The 17,627-nt window shown below is 54.5% G+C and overlaps 2 protein-coding genes across 6 annotated transcripts in view; both read right to left on the bottom strand.

Moving 5' to 3' along the window:
- Window positions 1-1,489: 1,489 nt before the first annotated feature.
- Window positions 1,490-6,725, bottom strand: LOC111144037 (rhodopsin). Its single transcript, XM_022498107.1, has 5 exons — window positions 6,271-6,725; window positions 4,365-4,533; window positions 2,910-3,075; window positions 2,570-2,809; window positions 1,490-1,725 (listed from the first exon to the last, which is right to left on the bottom strand). Exons 1-5 carry the CDS (start codon window positions 6,629-6,631, stop codon window positions 1,615-1,617), a joined length of 1,047 nt encoding a protein of 348 aa, XP_022353815.1. The 5' UTR covers window positions 6,632-6,725; the 3' UTR covers window positions 1,490-1,614.
- Window positions 6,726-13,635: 6,910 nt separating this feature from the next.
- The window catches only part of LOC111143870 (intraflagellar transport 122), a 70,502-nt gene continuing 66,510 nt past the window's right edge, over window positions 13,636-17,627 (bottom strand). For 3 of the 5 annotated variants that reach the window (XM_022497861.1, XM_022497860.1, XM_022497862.1), the window contains 4 exons: window positions 16,805-16,930; window positions 15,053-15,132; window positions 14,561-14,725; window positions 13,636-14,099 (listed from right to left, as the gene is read on the bottom strand). In XM_022497861.1, the coding sequence (XP_022353569.1) occupies window positions 14,010-14,099; window positions 14,561-14,725; window positions 15,053-15,132; window positions 16,805-16,930 (461 nt within the window). In that variant the 3' untranslated portion in view covers window positions 13,636-14,009. Of the gene's footprint in view, window positions 14,100-14,560; window positions 14,726-15,052; window positions 15,133-16,804; window positions 17,058-17,627 lie in introns of those variants that run through there. The other 2 variants (XR_002640345.1, XM_022497863.1) reach the window with 2 other exon arrangements.

Below are 17,627 nucleotides of genomic sequence, written 5' to 3'. Positions count from 1 at the left end.
CAGTTTCACAGGCCACCTGGGTCTCTGTGACTCCAGAGTTGGGGCTTTTCTTGTTTCCAGGCCTGCTCCCTCTACCCCCACACCCCTAAGGGGCTCTGCTGGTTGCCCAAACCCGGCATCGTGGGGGTGAAGGGTGGGTGTGGGGTGGGTGCAGCCCAGTTTCAATCCACTCTGCAGATAAAGAGCTGGAGAGCAACAAAACCACCACCATTAACCCCGAGTGTAGGAGCTGAGCTTTCAACGTCCCAGTTTGCCCAGGGTCCAGCAGAGCTGTGGTGAGCTAGAGCTTCCGGCTTCCGTTACGTGGAGCAGGGGCAGCTATGGAGGAAACTCAGTTCTGATGCAAAGAGTTCTGGTCAGCTTCGCAGCAAGAACTCTCCAGAATGGAGAATGGACTGGAGCTACTAAAGACAGGCTCACCCAGCAAGGGAGCTGGAATCTGGGACCGATGAACATCCCCAGGGAAGGTGGGCCCATCGGAATTTCCAACTTTTTGTTTGTTTTTTAAGCTCCTTGAGACAAGGGTAACTCAACTCTTCATTAAGTGTGGGCAAGTGAATGAATATATACGGCCTCCAGAAGCTCCAAGCTGGCCCACAGTTGCTGTGGCCTAGTTGCTGGACAAGAGAGTGGGTGGTTTGCAGAAACTGAAAGAAAGGCCCAGCTCTCCCTCAGCTGTATTGGGAAGGGGAAGCACCAGGCCTGGGGCTCTAGGCCAGAGGTGAGACCCTGGGCCTTGGCCCTAGACTCCACAGTCCCCTGACGTTTTTTCAGTCTTGATGACTGCATTCTGCGTTCACTTGACTCTCCCCCTTTGCAGCCCAGCCATCAGCCCTGGTCTGGCCTTCACGCCTGGCTAATTTTAAGAAACCTGCTGAGGCTGGATGCTTAAGACTTTGCCCAATCTCAAAACGGTCACTATCAAGAGGAGATGATCATATTAATTAATTAATTATATTAATTTATATTATTCGTAATGTTAACTACAATCTGTACAGCCCTTTACCATTTACAAAGTGCTTACATGCTCTCACACACACAGGCACCTGCACACACAAAATCCTATTTGATTTCACAGCAGCCATGCGTTGGCAGAGCCAGGGATCTGGGATTTCCAGAAAGAAAGTGAGGCCCCAGGGAGGGAAACCAGTGCTCAAGGTCATCAGCTGAGGGCCAGCTGCTGCTAAGGTGGTTTCGAGAGGATAGATGTGCTCTCCCAGCCCATTCATTCCTTCACTCATTCCTCCATTCATTCCTTCCTTCATCCATCTAGCATTTATTAAGCACCTACTGTGTGCCCCACTCTGTGCTAGACAATTATCCCTAAGCCGGAACACTTTTCCAGAGAGCAAGAGTTCTTTTGTTCTTGAGAGATGAGTTGGGGGGAGGAGGGACAGCGATCCCATGACCCCTGGGAACTCAGGACTCCAGATGGGGCGTTCTGGCCAAGTGGGGAACCTCATCTTTCTCTCCATAATAATAATAATAATTTTAATTCAGGGAGCCTGCACAGCCTGATTCCGACAGGCCTGGCTCCTGTGGGGCAGCTGTGGCTGGGGCTAGGTGTGGGGAATGGGAGACTTCTACAGTCGGCCGTAGAGTCCTTGGCAGGGCTTAGGCCGGTGCCACCTGGCTGGTCTCCGTCTTGGAGGTGCTGGTGGAGGCCTCGTCATCACCCAGTGGGTTCTTGCCGCAGCACAGGGTAGTGATCATGCAGTTCCGGAACTAAAAGGCAAAAGACACGAGTCAGGGTCAGGGTCCGCTGGAAGTGTATGTAGCAGACTGTGGTGGTTGGCAAGATTTGCCTCCAACCCCTTCCCTGCTTCTGGCCCTCCCAGGATCCACGCCCCTCTCAAATCTGGCTCCCTGGAGGGAACTTCGTAAGCACACGTGGCCCCGCCCCAGAGATGCCAGGGACCAAATCCAACAGGGTTTTGCTACTCATGACCTTCTCTGGTGTCCTCTGTGTGCCAAGGGTTATTTGTAAGTTATCTTATTTAACCCTAGAGTTTAGGAGTTCGCCCTTTCTAGGAATGAAGACACTGAGGGCCAGAAAAGGGCATGACTTGCCTAAGTCACACAGCTAGAATATGAAAGCTGAGATTTGAAACGGATATGCGTAACTCCAGAGACCACGTTTTCCCCCACTGGATCATGGATTCTGCAGAGAAGTCACTGGTCGATGTTTAAATAACTGCTTTATCCATTCATCCCTCAGCATAAGACTTAGCTCTGTGTTCAGCTTTGTGGAGACTGGCACCATCGCATTCCCAGGCTTGGGACTTACACTCTTTGACTTTTAAAGTGGGTCTCCAGAACTATCTGGACTGGCACCTCTCATGCATCAGAGACACCAGGAGGGCTTGTTAGAAATGCGAGTTCCTGGGCCCACCCCAAGCTTCTGATTGTGTATTTCTCCCAGATGACGCTGATGCCCTGGGAGATACCAGTCTCCCTGCCTGGTTTTGCAGGTGGAGTGACTGAGGCCCAGTCCGGGCTGTGGCTTGTCCTCTGCAGGCAGTGCCTGCAGCCTGGGGCCCCTGGACCCTCTTGCCCCACCATTAGGCACCTGCTTGTTCATCATGATATAGATGACAGGGTTGTAGATGGAGGAGGACTTGGCAAAGAATGCTGGGATGGTCATGAAGATGGGGCCAAAGTTGGAGCCCTGATGGGTGAAGATGTAGAATGCGACGCTGGCGTAGGGCACCCAGCAGATCAGGAATGCGATGACCATGATGATGACCATGCGTGTGACCTCCTTCTCAGCCTTCTGTGTGGTGGCCGACTCCTGCTGCTGGGCAGCTGCCTGCAGGGACACAGGGCCTCCTATCCAGAATCCCTTGGGACAGGGGCCGGGCTCATCCCAACCAATGCATGCATCCCCAGCGCCCGACATGGGACCATACCTCCTTGACTGTAAAGACGAGTTGGCCATAGCAGAAGAATATGACGATCATAGGGATGGTGAAGTGGACCACGAACATGTAGATGACAAAGGACTCGTTGTTGACCTCTGGGTTGAGTGTGTAGTAGTCAATCCCGCATGAGCACTGCATGCCCTCTGGGATGTACCTGAGCACCAGGGGTGTGCGGGGCAGGGGGAACAGGAGAGGGCATAAGGGACACCCACGTGTGAGGGACTTGGGCATAGGCTGCAGCCGGTCAGGGCCCTGGCTCGGCCAACACACCTGCTATGTGGCTGGTCTTGCTCTGGGCCTTGCTTTCCCTCTCTATAAAATGGATGTGATGAAATACCTGCTTGGCTTGGCTGCGTGACTGTGGGGATCAAATCAACTGAGATGAGGGGTTCAAATGCACCTGGTGAAAACTGTGGTTTGGTTGTACAGCAGCCATGGTATCCGGAGATGGCCTAGTCTCTTGCCTAGCAGAGCCCGTATACCGCTGACCTGCGCTGGGTTTCCTCACCAGACCTGCTGCTCCCCATGGCTGGAGGCCGGGCCTCAGGCTGTGCAGGGCAGAGGTTGGTGGGGAGAAGGGAAAAGCTCCCAAACTCTGTATCTGAAGCAGTTTGTATAAACCAGGGTCTTACTGACAGCGTAAGGGTGTCTTCTAGGCCAAAGATGGGCACACAGGTTAACTAAGGGATCTTTGCACATTTTGTAGAAACAAGAGGTCCCGGGGCCATGTGATTTTAGAGGATGGTGACAATGGAGTGGCCCGAGTGGCTGTTGGCTGTGCCTGGGGGGATGGGACTGGGCAGGACTGGAGAAGACAAGGGAAGATGCTGGAGGGGGCGGGCTCAGACCCAACAAGGAACAAAAAATTGACCCCAGGAGGATGAGAGAGGAGGGAAGGGAAGAGAGATTTGGAATTTCCTAGAAGCAGAGGGACGCGAGGCCTCTGGGAACCCACAGCCCAGTTTCCCAAACCACTGTCCTCCCGTCTCTCATCTGAGCCCCATTTGGAGATGATGGACTAGAGGCTGCAGAGGACCAAGTTCCCAGGGGCTACCATGTCACCACGGGCACTAGAAAGACTTGGCCTCCCCAGGTGCTGAGGCCCAAGGTCAGAGGGAACTGCCTATGGGGCAAAGAGGATTGGAATCTGGCCCTGGCTTAGTTGAGGATTAGGGGCAGAGCCAAGGTGAAGGGTTGAGGCATCTTGGATTCTCCTTGACATGGGGGCTCAAAAGATGGGACCAGCCCCCATAGCAGCATTAGGGTCTGTTTCTCTCTTTCCCTGCCCTAAACCCCTCCCTTGGGAGAGCTAGCAGGGTGGGCATGGGGGGTAGGGGGCATATAAACTGGATGCCCAGAGCAGACAGTGCCAGCTTTGAGTCCTGGCTGGGAGACCCTACAAAGACCCCCTGGGGACCCTTCTTTTCTACTCAGTGTCATTACCTGGACCAGCCAACGAGGGGGGGTGCAGCACAGGCCAGGGCCATGACCCAGGTGAAGGCGACGCCCATGATGGCATGGTTCTCCCCGAAGCGGAAGTTGCTCATGGGCTTACACACCACCACATACCGCTCAATAGCCAAAACCACCAAAGACCACAGGGCAATTTCACCTGCAAGGCAGTCAGGGATCAGTCAGCACACCACCCACCTGGACCCTGCTGTCTGTCTAAGCAGGAAGCGCTCTTCCTGGAATGGAGAGGGCAGCCAGGAAGGCAAACTAGGGCAGGGCTGGAGCCAGGACCAGGGATGGAGAGGCGAAGGGGCTGTGGAGCAGAAGGACCCAGATGCAGAAGGAGAGTGAGCAGAGCGTCCCCTAGGAAGAGGAGTTAGTTCAGTAAGGGCTCTGGGTTCGTGAGGAATGGAAAATCGGATCCCAGGGTCATTGTTACACTGGGAACCCCGTAGGGAGTTTTTACAGAAGAACATGTGCTTTTTGGGGTGACAGGCAGAGTGCCTGTTGGAGTTGGAAGTCCTTCCCTCCCTTGGAGAATGAAATAACCTGGGTCTGTGGGTCCACATAGGTAAAATCAGGACAGAATGGGGGGATTCAGATATCACCCCTTAGAAACTCAATAGGGAGGTTGGCCATAGAATTTATCAACCAAACCGGGATGTTTCTGAGAGAGAAAGCGAACACGACTAATTATTACTCCAGTATAATAATCGTAAGCTGGCACCAACCCTACAGAGATGTGCCTGTACGTGGCACCTGCCTCACCCTTGCCTTCTAGCCAGAGACTTCCCAGCCCACTTCCAGCCTTTCTGTGTGGGGAAGCTCCTTCCCTTCAAAGAAACCCCATCCACAGGAAGGCATTACACTGTGTGGTGATCTGTAACTTTGAAGGATGCTTTTGAATAGTTTCTTTGACTGGAAAACCGATGGGAGTACTGCAAGAGATAACAGACCCCATTTAGCAGCTGAGCAAAGAGAGACCCGGAGAAGGGAAGAGACACATGCAGGGATGTGGGAGGGCAGTGACCAGGGCCTAGGTCTTCTGGCTCAGACCAGGAATGGGCCCCCTTCTCTGGGACACACAGCCTCTTAGGCAAGCAGGAGAGAGCCGAGGGCAGCTGGCAGAGCCTAGCACCAGCCACAAGGACTGCTCGGCCTCCTCGCCTCCTCTCTCCTTTACGTGTCCCCGACGCTGTTTCAGCCCCATTCCCAGGGAATCTCTAGCCATCACTGGGTGTTTGTTACCTTTGATGACCACAGATCACCCAGCGGCAGGCCACAGGCAGGGGTGAAACAGGGGTCCCATATACAGACAGACCCTTCTCTGCAGGTCGGAGAGATGCCAGTGGGGAGAGACTGAGCCCACTGGCCAGCACAGGCGGATTCCAGTGGCTGGAGGACTGATCATCTGGGATGATGATCATCATCCCATCTGGTGGGACAGGACTGTCCCACCCTGGGCTGAGAGCCCTGAGAACAGGGATCTGTCCTGCCCATCTCTCTTCCCAGTGCTCGACATGGGTCTGACCCAGCACAGGTGCTCTGAGGGGAACAGAACAAGGCCTGAGGGGCCATTGTGATGTGGGCTGGAAACTCAGCTCTAGCCCCACCATAGTGAGACCCCAGCAAGGCCCTTGACATCTCTCATGCTCAGTTTCCCTGATATAAAGTAAGACAGCAGCACCACTCTACACGAGATCAACTGTGCCCAGGGCTGCCCTCCATAAACAGCCTAGTGTATCATCACTGATGCTGTTTTCAGATCAAGCAGATAATGCTGACAGATGTAGGGGGGAGAAGGCCTCTTAGCCACCATCCCCGGGCTGTCTCCAGATCCCTCTGCTCCCTCTGGCTCCTGCATCCCCCACCCCGTCACCCCTACCCTGGCTCATACCGCCCAGCGTGGCAAAGAAGCCCTCCAGATTGCATCCCGTGGGCCCGAAGACAAAGTATCCGTGTAGCGAGGTGTAGACGGTGGTGGTGAAGCCCCCAAGGACCATGAAGAGGTCGGCCACGGCCAGGTTGAGCAGGATGTAGTTGAGTGGCGTGCGCAGCTTCTTGTGCTGGATGGTGACGTAGAGCGTGAGGAAGTTGATGGGGAAGCCGAGCACGATCAGCAGGAACATGTAGGCAGCCAGCATGGAGAACTGCCATGGCTCGGCCAGGTAGTACTGCGGGTACTCGAAGGGGCTGCGCACCACGCCCGTCTTGTTGGAGAAGGGCACGTAGAAGTTCGGGCCCTCTGTCCCGTTCATGGCTGCGGTCCTGGTGGCTGCCCCGAGGGCGGCTCAGACCCAAGAGTGCTGCGGAGGCCTGAGCTCGGCCACCCAGGGCTCTGGCTGGACAACTCCGTGCGCTGACCACCCCCCCAGCCCTTTATAAAGTGACCTCCCCTCCCTAAGCTCCTGGCTGAATCAGCACCTGGGAGATTGGGGGCGTTATTAATCATATTAATCCCCACTGCTGCAACTGGGGGACCTAATTGGCTTCCAAGAGGGGCCAAGGTGACTCTAGACAGAAGCCTGGGGCCAGAGATGGGAGGAGCTAGGGGCCCTGGGAAAGAGCAGGAGGTCCGCCCCCAACTCTTCTGGTCCCCAGGAATCTCTGCTCCTATCAATCTGGTGGCCATGGCCTGGCATTGGGACCACTGGCTCCATGCCATGTCTCTCTCACTTCATGTGAGCTGGCTTTGTCTCCCCGCTGGACCACAAGCTCCCTGAGGGTGGAGGCCCTGGTAGTTCTCTCAAGTCTCGCAACCCCTCACCCAGCTCCCTACCTATTTCTTCCCCACCTGTCACCTCCTGGCTCACTCAGGTGCCGGGCCCTGACCCTAGCCCATCTCACCAGATTATGAGCTCCGTGAGGGCAGGGGCCATGTCCTGCCGGCTCTGCACTCTCCAGGCCAGACATACAGCCCGGCACAGCCCAGGAGCTCAATAGGTATTCGGGTTGGAATTCACTCACTCTCTCGTTCATTAAATATTTATGTACAGACCACTGGGGATACAAAGATCCAGAAAGGAGGAGGTGATGGGGTGGGGAGGACTCTGGCGTGGGAGGAACAGATACAGGGTGGGGAGACTGTCTATAAAGGAGAGGCGTCTGTGGAGGGGAAGTTTGGGTGTTTGCGGAAGGGGAGTATTTTGCTAGGTTGCCAAGTGGGTGAGGCTGAAGTCAAGGGCTGGCGGAGGCTTGAGGCCTGTCTGGGCTGAGGCTGCACCTGGACTGCAGGGCCAGCTGTGGTGGGTCTCGATGCCAAGCTGAAGAGCCTGGGCAGCGGACAGTGGCTTGGGCAGATCTCAGGGGTAGAAACATGGCTCAAATGCACCCAAAGATATATTGGAGGAAGTGAGGACAGAACAGGGGAGCAGGGAGAGGGTGACTGGAGCAGGAAGGGGACAGAGGCTCTCAAGGCTCCTGAAGCAAGGCCTTGCATCCAGGAGGTGGCTATGTGCCAGGTGCTGTGCTGGGCACCAGATTGCTGTCGTGAGCAAGGCCGGCTTGGTCCCAGCCTCCTGGGAACTCCAGTGTGAAGGCTAGGCTGAGCCTGGAAACAGACCTGGTTGGACACTGTAGCACACAGGGCACACCCAGGGACATCTGGTCAGTCTGGGCTGGGTCAGTGGGTCTTGGAAGCTGTGTGACAGGTAACTCCAGGAGGGCAGGTTCTGGGGGCAAATGGAGGCTTGGCATGGACAGGTCCACCCCATCAGTGAAGGGAGCACAGCCATGCTTCTGAGGAATGATGTGAGGCAGATGGGAGTGCCCAGCACAGGGGTGCTTGAGGACCACCCTCCAGCCACAGATGTGTATGGAGCACCTACTGTGCTCCCCAGACAGTGCTCAGCTCTGACAAATGCCGTGGAGAGGGATGATATCTGCAAGAAGTATCGTTCTGTGGGGTTGTCAGGGCTTGCAAACAAACACATCCTGAAACCAATGGAATAGGAAAAGTTCCGATTGCCACCCCCTCCAACACACTGTCATTTGGAGCAGCCCGGGAAGGTGAAGTTTGCACAGTGAACTTGGTGATGGAAGGAGCCAGTAGGGGATGTGTCCCTGTCTCCAAGACTTCCTTCTCTAAGATTCTCTTTTGAGTAGTCCCTTCCCACCAGACCTATTCACTCAGGAGAGTACCCCCTTCCCTCCAGCCCGCCTGGGGCTCCAGATCCTGCCTGTCCCAGGTGGTGTCAAGGCTTGCATATGGGGGGTGCTGATGAAATGTGTGCCGGTGGAATGAATGAGTGCAGGGAAGGCATGGGGGTGCGGTGTGACCTCTCGAAGTTTAAGGTGCTGGCTCAGGGATTAGGCCCAATGCTAATGAGGTCAAGGTGGAGGGTTTGATTCTGACGTGGGCCCCAGTAGCCACATGGAGGGAGGAGCCCTGATTCCCTGGGCCAAGACCAGCCCAAAGACCAGCCCACACACAGCCCTGTGAGCCCCCAACCCTAGACCTTAATGCCTTGCCTTCACCTCCTCCTAATGCTTAGAACACCCTGGAAACTTCTATGTTCTGTTCACATGTTTTTTTGTCCATCTCGCAGGCTGTCATCTGAGTAGGCAGGGGTGGAGGGGGTCTGCCCAGCTCTCAACAGGGTTCCTGGAGCCGAGCGTGGTCGCTGTAAATCATTTCCCCATGCACTGGAGAGAGCTGGGATTTCTGTCTGTTCTGTTCACTGGAGTATCATCCTCAGAGGCTGGCACATAGTAGGTGCTTAGTATTTGTGGATCAAGTGAGTAGATCTAGGTTATCTCAGTCAGTGCTTCCCTCTCTAAGTCTCAGAGTTTAATGACCCTCCCTCACAGGACCATGGCCATGGGGAATTAAAGGCCTCACAGGGTGACATTGCACTGTATTCTGTGAGGGACGACAAAGAACCTTTTTTTAAACTAAAAATACTCCTTGTTCAGAGCAACTGGCTCACAGTGAGCAGTTAGTCATTAGAAGTCACCTCCTCTGATCCTCCCTACTACATTGCACAGGTGGAGAGACTGAGGCAGTGGGTCCGTGGCCCAGGTCATGTGACAAATCTGGGCTGTCACCTGCCTGGCCTTGCCTCCCTCCCCACACCAAAGACAGCTCTCAGGAAAGATCTGCTGCCATTCATACCATGGTATAAATGACCAAAAAAGGGTTGTGCCGGGCTGATGGGAAAGCCACTAGCCTGACTCACATGGGCCTAGGGCAGCAGTGGTGGCCCAGAGGGCAGAGGGTGGCACTGGATTCTAGCCTGGGGAGGCTTCTGGCCTTTCTGGCCTCAGTTTGTTTGAACTAGGAAACCTTGGGAGATCCATGCCCACCTGCTGGGTAGACATGACCTGCTTTCCCACCAAGGCCCAGTCACAGACCTCCTGACTTTACAATTTAGGTGTCATGGTCCCCCTCAGTTGGGCATGGTCCCTTTACACTTACCCTTACATCTGGACCAAGACTCTGTAGGCACATAGCCTGGGTGCAACCCAGCCCCCTCCCTTCCCTATGCCTCAGTTTCCTACTCTGTTGCCTATAAGTGATCAGTGACCGACAGTGTTAGCCTCTTAGAGTCTAAGTCAGTTTACAAAGGTCGGTCTCAGTTTGCAATGCACTCCTTGGTGAGGACCCCAAGTCTACAGACGAGGGCCCCCACTCCATCCCACTGGTTTTCTACTCAGAAGTGATCACTATCAGCGATGGTCTTATTTGTCCCCTTACGACTCACTGCCCACCTCTCCAGAGTCCAGGGCTGGCCTCGCCTGTACTTTGCTGCATCTGAGCAGGCAGCTTGGGGTAGCGGCTCAATAAATAGTTGTCAAATGAATGGATGACTCCTGGCCCCTCGTTAGGAGGTCTCACTCCATACCCTCTGACCACTGAGGAAATGGGGTCGGAGGGTTAATGTTCCTCAGCAGAGCCAGAAGTGAACCGGCTGTCTGACTCCCCAGTCCGAGCTTTCTTCTCCCATGCCAGGTGCTCCAGAGAGGGCCCAGGAGCACACCAAGGGACAAGTCCCCAAGTGGGTGACTTTCTGAGCCATTGGCCCCTCAGTCAGGCTTGGGGATGATCTGTGGAAGTGGGCAGCTGGGGGTGGCTCTCTCTGAAGATGGTGGCACCTATCTCTAGGTTTCTTGAGCCCGGCCCCCTTGGAGCCCAGGTGCAGGGCTCTGACTTGGCCATGGAGGATTAGGGGCTTAGCAGGTAGCACACAAATAGCTCTTAAGCCTCCGCATAGAGGTGCTGCTGCTTCAGCAGCTTCCTCCTCACCCCCCATCCTCCCCCACTCCTCCTCCCCATCTCTGCTCCCTGGCTTAGCCCCACCTGGCTGCATCACCATGGCTGAGTGAGGCCTTGGACTGAGTTGAGAATGTCAAACGGAAGAAAGGAAGGAGACAAACTGACTCTCCTCCCCTTCCTTCCTCTTCTCCTCCAATCCCACTTCTTCCCTCCTCCCTCCCTGCAATTCCCTCTCTCTCTCTCTCTCTCTCTCTCTATATATATATATATATATATAATTTATTTATTTGACAGAGATCACAAGTAGGCAGAGAGGCAGGCAGAGAGAGAGGAGGAAGCAGGCTGCCCTCGGAGCAGAGAGCCCGATGTGGGGCTCGATCCCAGGACTCTGGGACAATGACCTGAGCCGAAGGCAGAGGCTTAACCCACTGAGCCACCCAGGCGCCCCATTTCCCTCTTACCCCGACATTTGCCAAACACCGTCTATGTGCCAGGCTCGGGGCTAGGTGCTGGGGACACTCAGATAAATCCTATATATTCCCTGCCCTCAAGGAGCTCCCAGTTTTGGGGGCCAGCTAACAAGGAGATAATAACCATGGGAGGCAAGGCTCTGCTCCCAGGCCCAGTGCTGTGGGATCCCAGAGGAGCAAGGTGTGGAGCAGGACGGAGGCAGGAGGCTTAGGCCGGGGGACAACTGTCCAAGGCACAGGGAGCAAAGGGCCAGCTGGCCTGGGGCCTAGGGCCAGGGAGGGCAGGCCTAGGAGTCTGGATGCTAGCTGCCTGTCAGTGGAGAGGGTTATAAGCAGGAGAGGGGTATGATCAGATTCCCATTCTAGGAAGATGTTCTGGAGTCTGGGTGGAGTGTTGGGATAAGTGCTTGACCCAGGATGAGAGCTCTGCCCAGTGCAGACCTCTTTGCTGAGGCTCCCACTGGCCCTGAGGCTGGCACAAGTGGAAGGTTGCCTGGTATCTGCCATAGGCAGATGGGGCCTTGGAGATGGGACATCTCTGTACCTGTGTGAGAGCCATGAGGGGCTCCTGGCTTCAGTAGCCTCACTGTGGGTGCATGGGGGACACCCAGCTGGTTGAGGCCAGGCTAGGGCCAGGCCCACCTAAGGCCTGGCCTGGGGCTCTATCTGGGCCACACAATCCCTCTCTTCCTATTTCCTTTTTCCAGGGATGTGGGCAGTGCTGGGGACTTGGGAGGATCAAGTCCCAGCCTGAACAAGCAAGCTGTGCAGTCTCCAGCAGCCATGTCTCTCTCCAGGCCTCAGTGTCGTCTTAGTGAAAGGGGCATTTCAACATCCCACGGTGCCTTCCTTGTAGCATGTGAAGGGTCGTCAGGCTCCTCAGATGGAGACTGAGGCTCGAGCCTCAAGGTCAGAGCGGGAGTACACCCTTTTGCACACATGAGGAAACTGAGCCTTGGAGAGAGAACAGGCCTGGTCAAGACCCCATCTAGTCTGGGACAGGGGAGATGCAGAACAGAATGCTTAGGTGTAAAGGCTGTGCCTGGGTATGAATCCTGTCTTGGCTCAGTAAGTATTTGTTGAAGGAAAGGAGAGAATGTTGCTGAGCCTCAGTTTCATCATCTGCATAATGGGCACCCTGGAGGCTGTGGAGGATTAAATGCCTGGTGTCTGGTACTCAGTGAGCATTTGACTTAAAGGCAGCTACAGGGATTGTTTCTCAGACTCAGACCTTGAGAGCTCAGCTTCTCGGGGGCAACAGAACTTGGCATGGCACAAACTGGTTTTTGTGTTATTCAGCTGAGATGATGCATGCTGGAGTCTCAGGCTGGGCCCCTCCCCCTGCTTCTAGCCACGGACCATCTGATCTGTCACTGTGATTGACGCCTGTTGGGTGGCTGGGGCTGTTTTCTCTCTCTCCCCTCTTCTTCCCAGCCATATGCAAATGATTTTAGTTCAAGTAATGCGCTAATGGAAATCCTAACACATTAATAAATGTTTAGCAAGAGAGAGAGCATGCATGATCGTAAGTAATTAGACACTCAACGGAGGAGTTCTGTTGGCACAACTGTCTGGCTCTCTTTATTTTCCTCCATCATCTCCAAAGAAGTGCAGAAGGAGGCAGGGGAAAGAGGTAGGGCAGGGCCAGCTTCAGGACTCACCGCTGGGTGGTCTCTGTAGCCGCTCCCTTCTCGAGGTCTGTCTTCATCCCCCCAGTGGGGACATTTGTCCCACTCTGCCCACTTCACAGATGAGCTGTAAAGTATCAATATCTGATCACCAGGGTGGGTTTCTTATCTGACAGCCCAGTTCTCTTTCCCTGCTGTCAGGACTTTGCACAAAGCTCTGGATCATTGATACCTCTGGGGCAGGTAGAGTGGAGGGCAAAGGGAACAGGGGTCTCAGGGCAGGACAGATCAGGGGCTTCCATTCCACCCAGGGCTGGGTGAGCCCTTGGGCCCCGTACCTCCACCCAACCCCATGGCTGCAAAATGGAAATCATAACCCTTCCATCACAAGGCTGGTATGAGAACGGAGACAATATATGAAACTTGGCTGGCACAGAGAAGGTCCCCAATAAATGTCAGCTCTCCCTCCCCAGCTTCCCATGTGCTACTCACTCTTGCCCTTGAGCTGCTGAATCAGACATTGTTGATGCTCAGGGGCAGGGACCTTAGCAAAACCTCAAACAGATCCACTAGCTTCAGGACCTGGAGGGAAGGGGAAAGCCTCAGTGGGGTTGCGGCCTCTGTGGAGCTGGGGGAATGGGGTGAAGGAGGGGGGCCTGGCCATAGCCAGAAAGCAGAGGGTAGGCTCCAGAACCTCTGAGGAGAGGCCCTCTTTGCCATCTTCTTTGGAGCCAGGAACCTCATTTTCTGGTCAAGACGGAGCCCCACTAAACCAAAATAAATAAATACCCATTCCCCTACCCATTCCCATATTGCCATTTCGATTAGATTACATTTTAAGAGCAGGCAAACGTAATGTTCCTCTCAGATCAAATTAGAAACAGGTGCACTTTTGCATAAGGAAATTAAGTTGCAGACAATATGAAGATTTGCTAAAATGCAGACACTGATGAAAATAAGTAGCCCTTTTATTTGTAATTATTGAGGCAATCTGTTCGCAAAGTGTACATGTTAATGGTCTGACAGATCTGTGGACTCCAGCAGGCTGCCACGAACAACTCAGAGCCTTTCAGAAAGTAACAGATTTTTTTCTTAGAAAATATATGTACATTCTCTTCTCCATCTCCTGGTGCTATTTACAAGGCCTGAAATGCCATAAATAGGAATTCCGTGGTTACACAAGGCCCCTCCCTAAAATACACACTTGATCTGGGCAGAAGACACATTCTGACAGTTTAACTGTTTCAGCTTAACTCTTCTTCCTTTGACAGCCCAGCCAAGTGCGAGGTGGCCCTGGTGGGAGCGCTGGTTCTGAGGGGGCCAGTCAGGGGCTAGGGTCGTCAATGCGCCTCCGACAGTAGGGGCAACAGGTATGCTGAAGCACCAGCAGCTCGTAGTCCTCCGAGTGGAACATCTGAGGGGAAAAGGTCATGACCCAGGGCCAAGGCCTGAGCCTGGCAAGGACTCCCACCCTTCCAAGGGGAGGAGGCTTGGCAGTGAGTCAGGGCTAGAAACACCAGATCTAGAACACCTTTGTCTGAGGAGTGAAAGGGAGGGGGAGAAGGGTCTGGGGTCTGAGGCCCCTTTTTTCTAAGTGAAATTCCAAGGTATATCACACTTGCCTGGGCCTTCCTGGTTAGGGGCAGGTACAGAGAGCACAGGGTCAGGGGTAAGCCCACTCCAGACAGCATTCAGAACAGAAGTGAGAAGAGGGAGGGCCTAAGGATGGCCGAGTCTCTTCCCAGCTCGGAGCCCTGGCCTTGGGATCACTTGTGCTCCTCCCAGATGCCAGGTGTCTCCAAGGGGACACTTGGGAAATGGAAAAGCAGCAGAAAGAAGAAACTGGTAGCCACGCAGGAGCTGTAGGCACGGTACCTGGAAGCAGGAGGGGCACATGGTGATGGAGGCATCCGGCAGGAGCGAGCGGAAGTACTGCCACTGCAGGGGTGGGGGCCAGCGTTTGATGAGGACGTCCCGTCGACTCATGGAGCGCAGCACCGACCGGTTCACCACCACAGGCACAAACTCGGAGCCACCTTGCTGTAGGATGGGCAGGTGGAAAGCAGGGGACACCCGTGCTCTCAGCCAGGGTGACATGTTTATATGAGTCACGATCCCAGAATCTTTGGGGCAACCAGGGAGGACCCCAGAGACTTCCCCTGCTGGGTACCTTCACAGAACCCTGCCAGGTCATGTAGCTCCTGCTAGCCATCTCTAGTGATGGGGTCCCCGCCACGACGACTCCACTGCGGCCCAGACAAGGAACAAGTCCGCTTCATGCCCAAGTGTGTACAGGAGAAGGGACCTCTGAACCCCCACCCAATAGGCCTCATGCACCTCCATAGCTCATCAGAGAGGTACCCTCACCTCAAAGCTCAGCTTTGCCGTGAATGGGTCATCATCTCCCATGGAGTCCACAGTCTCATCCAGCCTCAGAGTTTGGGAATCTGGAAGGGTCTGGTCAAGGACAGAACCTGAGGCTGAGTGGGAAATAGGCCCCACCCTGCACCCAATGCTTTTCACAGGAGCTTTCTGTGGGCCTGGTGTGTTTCTCCATGACTCTGTCTATGGAATAGGTTTCTAGATGGAGGAATGGAGGGAGTGCAAGCCAGGGAGGAGACAGCTCTGGACACACAGAGGCTGGGACCAAGCCCCAGTGCCCAGGAGGGAAAGGTGCTCTGATGGGACCTTTGCTGCCCCACACAGACCACACCATGGCCCACAGGGGCCTGACCAGAAGCATCAAGTGAGCAGAGACTTTGGGCCTGCTGTGGGTGGGAGTAGAAATAATGGGCCAGCTGGAAACCAATGCCAACAAACTTGGCAATTCCTGGAGAAACACTTAGTAATCACCGGGTTGCCTGTAGGCACTTGAGATGGACTTGCAGGTCCTATTTCACGGAGAAGGAGGTGAGTGCTCCTGCAAATCCTAAGGCCAGCTAGACCAGGTTGAAGGTGCTAAGGAGCTGCCTCCTCTGCCAGGTGGTGTCAGAAGAGCTGATATGAGGCCAGGGCGGCTGGGGCTCCCACAAGGAAGAGTCCCAGGGGAATGGAGGCTGCTGGTGCCGAATCAGGTATGAGATGCGGTCCCACCAGGCAGCAACAGCCCAGGCAGAGCATCTGATTTCTGTCTCCCATCTTTGGCAAACAACTCCCTGGCTTTTCCTTTCTCCTCTGCTCCTCAAAATGTAAAATGTGGCCCACAGACCAGCGTCATTGGCATTACCTGGAAGCTAATGGAAAGTCAGGCTCCCATGCACCCAGACCTGCTGATCCAGCTGCTGTGTGCTAGCAAGGTCTGCAGGTGCTGAGTGAGCACAGTCACATGTAGAAGCCCCATCCTGTGTCCAGGTGGGACAGTGAACATGGTCCTAGCCAGAGGGAAGAGCTGAGGTGTGGCCTTTGACCCAAGCTGTCCCAGCAAGGATGTGCCTTGTGGTTTTGCTGTCATTCTGGGAGGAATGTCAGCCCTTTCCACGGACTTTAAGGCTGATAGGATGCAGGGTTGGTACTGCTGGTGGGATGGGGTGGGTGCTGCCAGAGAATGAAGCCACTCGAAGGACAACAGAGCCGACAGGCCAGGAGACAGCCTCCCACCAGTGCCAACTGAGCACCTGGATCCGGCTGAGTGTCCAAATATGGCTAGGCTTCTTTACAGCCTTTTGTTTGCTCAGCTCGATCATGGTTTTTCTGTCTCTTGTACACAAACGTGACCTGACTAGAAAAGATGATACAGACATCATATGCTGTGTTGGTTGCTCATGAGCTTTGTGTTGCCAGAAGGACAGACAGTACCTTCTAGGAGCCAGGTGGGTGGGAGGCCCACCTGGCAATGAAGCGAAGGTGACTATCAAGGCACCATCTCCTCTTCCACATGCCTCTTCTGGGCCTGTGGGCATGTACTGTCCCCTTGGTGCCTCTGTGCACTGGCCAGCTCTCAGCCTATTGCCAGCCCCTGTCCCTGCCACCATGCAGGCCTCTCCAATCACTCAGCAGTGGCCTGTCATGCCCATGCCTCCACTGGGCCAGCCATCCCCAAGCCCCTCCTGCCTCCTGTCTTACACCCAGGCCTCATGCTCAGTTGGCACACACAGGAGTCCAGCTGAGCATCCAGGATACTGTTGCTTGTGATCTCTTGCCATTTGTTCTCACGCTTGTGTCTTGGTGCTTCCAGGTCAATAAGGGAAACAGCTTCTTCATCAGTGATCCCCTCTTCCAGGTAGAATTCAACCAGGTGCAGCACTTCTAGAGGGCACAGGGCATGGGGAAGGCCATGGGATGGCTGCCTCAGGGGGAGCCAGGGCCTGGGATGCTCTCGCCAGGCAGCATGAGGGGAGGTGGGAGCAGGCTTCTCACCCAGCAGCAGGCTTCTCTGTAAGCAAGGAGACACAGTAGGGCCTCTTTCTGCCCACTGCACGTCTGGAGGAAGCAGGCATGTATGCATGTGTGTGCATGTGTACATGTGTACATGGGTGAAAACCAGTGGCCTTTAGCACCCCTTCTTCCCACTAATAGCCAGATGGGCTCCTCTACAAGGGAGGAGGAACGGCCTCTGCCTAGCTACCTGGAAGGGGTTTCTGATTCTTTGTCAACGTAGAAAGAAGTGGGACTTAAGAGCCCATCTTATGAAGGGTTTAAAGGGGCGGGGGGTGGGAGGTTGGGGGAACCAGGTGGTAGGTATTAGAGAGGGCATGGATTACATGGAGCACTGGGTGTGGTGCAAAAACAATGAATACTGTTATGCTGAAAATAAATTAAAAAAAAAAAAATAATTACTAAAAAAAAAAAAAAAAAAAAAGAGCCCATCTTAGCCTTCCAGACCAAATGCCCAACCAGTGCCATCTAGGGCATTTATGTCATGCAAAGCCCCATACCAGGCTCTGAGGGGTGGGTGCTTCAAATTTGGGCAGCACTGGGTCCTATTTCTGGGAATCCTTTGTGA

Source organism: Enhydra lutris, unplaced genomic scaffold (genome assembly GCF_002288905.1).
Source record: "Enhydra lutris kenyoni isolate GAN:26980312 unplaced genomic scaffold, ASM228890v2 scaffoldscaffold10, whole genome shotgun sequence".
Lineage (NCBI taxonomy): Eukaryota > Metazoa > Chordata > Mammalia > Carnivora > Mustelidae > Enhydra > Enhydra lutris.
This window is presented reverse-complemented; position numbering and strand designations above follow the sequence as displayed.